At 41.8% G+C, this 4,797-nt stretch overlaps 1 protein-coding gene across 1 annotated transcript in view; it reads right to left on the bottom strand.

Annotated features, from left to right (window-relative positions):
- Positions 1-2,630: 2,630 nt before the first annotated feature.
- LOC103371365 (uncharacterized) overlaps positions 2,631-4,797 on the bottom strand; it is a 3,789-nt gene continuing 1,622 nt past the window's right edge. Inside the window, exons 2-3 of the mRNA XM_008300673.1 lie at positions 3,715-3,979; positions 2,631-3,359 (exon numbers count right to left, since the gene is read on the bottom strand). Coding sequence (XP_008298895.1) covers positions 2,688-3,359; positions 3,715-3,979 — 937 coding nt within the window. The 3' untranslated portion in view covers positions 2,631-2,687. The remainder of the gene's footprint in view (positions 3,360-3,714; positions 3,980-4,797) is intronic.

Below are 4,797 nucleotides of genomic sequence, written 5' to 3' on the forward strand. Positions count from 1 at the left end.
GGCCAAAACTTTAGCTTAAACTGACGTCTGTTTTCTATAAAACAATATATCTTACAGGATAAAAATGTAAAAGTTCTCTGAAGCGTTCACCCTCTGAGCTGGCGGCTAACAGCTAGCAAGTACATCTAGTAAATTCTGTCCTATAGACAAAGCCTTCGCTAAAGCTACAATAAAATGTACAGATTTTTCTGCTTGCTATTATCAGCATCACTATTATCAGAAAAAATATCATGTTTAAGCGCCTACTTGGTAGTGAATTAGTCTGCTATCCCACATAGCTAAATGCTAAGCTACATAGCTTAGCAGAGTAGCAGTAGCTGTCATGTCCGCCTCTGAAGGTGTTCCTGCAGGTTTGATTTGGTTATTCAATTTTGAGATAGATATCTGAATCAAAATCCCTAAATCGATAAATAACATAAATACACGTTTTGTAGGGACAGTTTTCAGAACACATTGTGTCCAGAAGAGAGTCCAGTATCATATTTAGTTGGCCTTATTTTTGCAGGTTTGGCAAAAAACTAATTATTATTAATTATATCTCATATTAAATACTTATCCTATGCATGTAATAAGGATAATGCAGCCTTTTCTATTACACAGATTGCTGTCAAGTGTAACTCTCTCAGAAGGAAACCATGTGTGTGTTTTTTATATGCTACGAGACACATGATGTATAAAATAAACAGTCAACACCAGGGCTGAGCATTTCAATGTTAAAACTGCAGTGTGAAGATGATGATGGAGGCATGAGTGGAGGAAGAGACTTCGGAGATCCACAAAGGAGGTGAAGGCGTAGGGACGTCTGAGCTGTTCTAAACTAGGAAATGTTTACTTTCACAGAAAAAAGTACGTTGAAATATGTCACTTTGAAATACAGAGTTTGTAGGAATGTAATCAATGACTGGAGAGTAACTTTCAATACTTTATACAGCTTAACATTTTTACCAGAAGTTTGTTTAGGAGAGGACGATGCAGGGATGTGACACAATAAACAATGATGTGTTTTCTTTGTGCTGGAAGATTTACTACTTCGAAGAGACTTTGTAGGACGTAGAAGATGCCTAGAACAGAAGTAGGCAGGCTGCTGGTGAAAGTGGGCACTATAAAAAGTAAAGAAGATCACAGGATGCCATTCCTCAAAGAGTTTATTTTGTTCTCTGCTCCTCCGATGGCAACCGGTAAGAGAAAGCCCTCCTGTTAACACAAACGTCTATTTGTCTGTTTTAACGACAGCCTGGGGCAGCGGCTGGTTTACGGAGCTCTGATTAAGCACTTAGTCGGTTTTTAAATCAGCCTCATTATCAGAAATACACAGTGGGACCAATTATGGCAGCGTACCGAGTGGCCACGGACATTAGCTACGTTACCAAACTAAATACTGAACACACTGTCATTAACGGAGGAATGAAAATGAACACAACATGCCTTCTTCTTTCAAGAGTGGTGTTTGAAAGAGTCTCTGAACTGGCTATGGGAATTTTGGGGGGGAAAGTCTTAATTCTGATCACTTAATAACTACTACATGTGTACAGCTGTTTGTCATCATCTTACAGTGTATTTGTGAAAGAACTTCGTGCAGAGTCGTCTTTGCATGTCACCGTTTGATTAGAAAATGTCGATTCTACACAAATACTTTCAGAAATTAATTAAAATCACAATGTTTTATTTGAATAGATTACACTGGTCTACTCCCATTTTGAGCTGGTTTTGGACCATTGCAATGTGCTGAATCCAAATATGACTCTGGTTTTGCTCAGTGAGGTCAAAATGTTGATTTGTCACCACATGCCCTGTTTTTTTTTTTCTTTTTACATATTTGTGTACCTGTGCGGGTGTCTATGCTTTGTATCACACAAAATTATTTTTCTATTTCCTGAAATGAACAAATTCTGAAACCTTTACAAGTTGATGCTATAAATATTTGCAGGTGAATTAAATTTAGATTGAAAGTTTATGAACGACACATTAGAGTCACAGGATTTTATCAACATGAACATCTGAGTGGAGACCACCGGATGGCGTGATCATAACTTTAGTTGTAGTTTATGATCGTTTTCTCTGCGTCAATATTGTTCTATAGTTAGTGTTCTTTGCCTCAATACATACATTGAAAACAAATGGCTTCAGCCAGAAGGGCTTGTAGAAATAAGCCTGATGTCTTCTGCTACATCTGTGGTGAATACACTCTTGTTCCAAACAGATACCCGGTCACCAACTTCGTAAAATGTGCTTTTCATGCTTATTTTGGCATGAAGCTTGGTGATCAGGATAAAACCTGACCTGATACAGAAAAGCAGATGTCATTTTTGGATTCAGCAAAAATGTCCTAAATCAGTTAAAAAATCCTAGAAACCTTCAAAAAAATATAGTTTTGTAACCCAGTGTTATAGACAGTCCAGTGTAAATGACAGAGCTGATCTAGTCTGCAGTTGCAAGTAATTTTTTTGATTAGATGTTTGATTTTGGGATAAAATGTTTGTTTGAAATGTTTGGATTTTTAACTACCAAGTAATGCCTTGTGTCTACTTTGATACTGAGCTGAAATACTTGCAAAGCAGAATCCCTGTTCAGTCACTATCAGCCAAACACAAGATCAGATAAACGATTCAGTTAAAACAATGACGGTAATGACAAAGTGAAACATGTTGTTTGTTGCTTCAGTAGGAACCAAACTGTGCGTAACAGCATCAACTCTGAGTAATTTTAGCCTGCATCTCCTTGAGACTGTCTGAGCTGGCTTCAGGTCCATCTTCTGAACTCACATACCCGGGGTAAGTGGGGTAAAACTGGGGAGATGGTGGTTTAGCGGCGTCATCTTCTGCCTCCGACGATGAAGGTAGAAGCAGTGGGATCAGTTTGGCGTGAGCATAGTCAATCTCAAATCCCTCAAAAATAAGGCCCACCCCCCAGGCACTCAGTCCCTCCTCAAGGAGCCGCGACACCTTCTTCGTAGCCAACACCAGGTCTTCATAGTCCCCTTTTTCTAGTCTGAATATATCTGAAGTCAAAGGTCGCCGAGGAACCAACACAGTAAACCCTGGAGAGTTGGGGAAAGGAGTGAGAAAGGCCACGTGGCCGTCGTCCTCCCACAGCCGCCACTGCTGCTCCTCCCCACGGACGATACGCGAGAACAGGCCGGGGTGAGCTGGATCGTCCCCGAGGAAGGTCAGATCAGGTGGAGCGTCGGGAGAGGGCAGCTTGGCTCGAATCCTAGTCTGGATCTCAGTAAGGCTGGATTCGCTCCATCGAGGGGCGGTCTTGGAGGTGCAGAACCCCGGGTCGTGGGCGTTGTGCTCCTCTTCTCCAGCCAGGTGAGGGCGCCACTCTGCATCCAGACCATGCAGGGGGAGGACGCGGATCTGCAGAAATAAATATGATTACTGGCAGAAATCTACAAGCAGCTCATTGAAGCTTTACACGCTGTTTCAGACACAATCTAACTTTTGTTTTCTTTCCCTCAAAATTCATTAAAAAACAAATGTTATTAATGAACTATTCATAAACTTATTTGCATTTTTAGTCGTGATAGTTAATAGGAATATTAACAACTACATCTCCCATGATGCTTTAGTTCCTTCTGAGGCTTTTCCCACCATGACAGGAATTAAAATGCATAATTAGTAGTTTCCCAAATCCTCCCTCAACCTCTTTAATGTCTCCACTGGTTGCACTGGACAGTAAACCAGTCTACCCACTGAGCAGAGAAACCCTTACCTGAGCTGGTCTGTCCTTGTGGGGTCTGCTGACCAACGCACACCTCCGAACCCCCAGCCGCTCACACAGCAGCTCTGCGACGGCTCTCGCCCCCAACAGCCAGGACAAGTACTCTGCCTCCTGCAGGTGGAAGATGCTGCCCCCGGGGCTGCCGGGGCGGCTGCTCTCCAGAATAACGGAGCCCGGGGTCCAGGGCCGGGGGTGAAGGTAGGCCACCAGGCCCTCCGACTCCCAGACGACATGACGACACAGAGTGGAGGACATGCTGTGGAGCCAGGAGGGAGAAGAGATATGAGCGATTTCTCTTAAGCATTTTCTAATTACAAGTGAATTTAAAATACATGTAAAATAAAAAATACAAAGTGAATTTGACGATCAATTTTCATAGACTTGGCAATTACTGATGTTGTTTTTATTGGCATTTACTGTTTACTGATGTTTACTGATGTCGAAAAATTAAATAATACTTATTTTATTTTGTTTATTTAACCTTTATTTAACCAGGCAAGACATTAAGAACAAGATTCTTATTTACATTGCCGGCCTGGCAAGTGCCATAGGCACCTGTAGGGCACAACTTTCACTTAATTCATGGAAAACATGCCGACACAGCGCTGTGGAGGATCCTGGAAGAATCCTTCCAGGAGTGCACGGCGGCGTGACAGAGAAGGCTGGGGACGGGTGTTACTATGAAGGGAAAACTTGTAGTTTGGATTTGAAGTATATCTTTTGTGACACCAGTCCTGGACCTTTTTTCACACACATCGTATGTGTGTGTATAGAGTTTGGTGGAATTTTAATAATCTACTGTGTGTAACTAATATTTATATATATCAAAGGTCAACCAGCCACAAGTTTAAAACATCACACAACATCATATTATAGTAAATACATCATGTCCATATGAGTATATGGCTGGACAAAAGCTTTTATTGTAAGTCTCTGATACATTGAATGAGAGCTCTGATTGTGTTTGTGCGGTGTTTGGGATGTCCAGCTGCTGACTTCCGGTCACACGTCTGCGATTCAAGCTCACGTGACGGAGGGTTGGAGCGCGAGGTCTGATGTTGTCTGAAACGTGAC

The sequence above is a fragment of the Stegastes partitus genome, unplaced genomic scaffold, assembly GCF_000690725.1.
Source record: "Stegastes partitus isolate 25-593 unplaced genomic scaffold, Stegastes_partitus-1.0.2 Scaffold1573, whole genome shotgun sequence".
Taxonomy (NCBI): Eukaryota; Metazoa; Chordata; class Actinopteri; family Pomacentridae; genus Stegastes; species Stegastes partitus.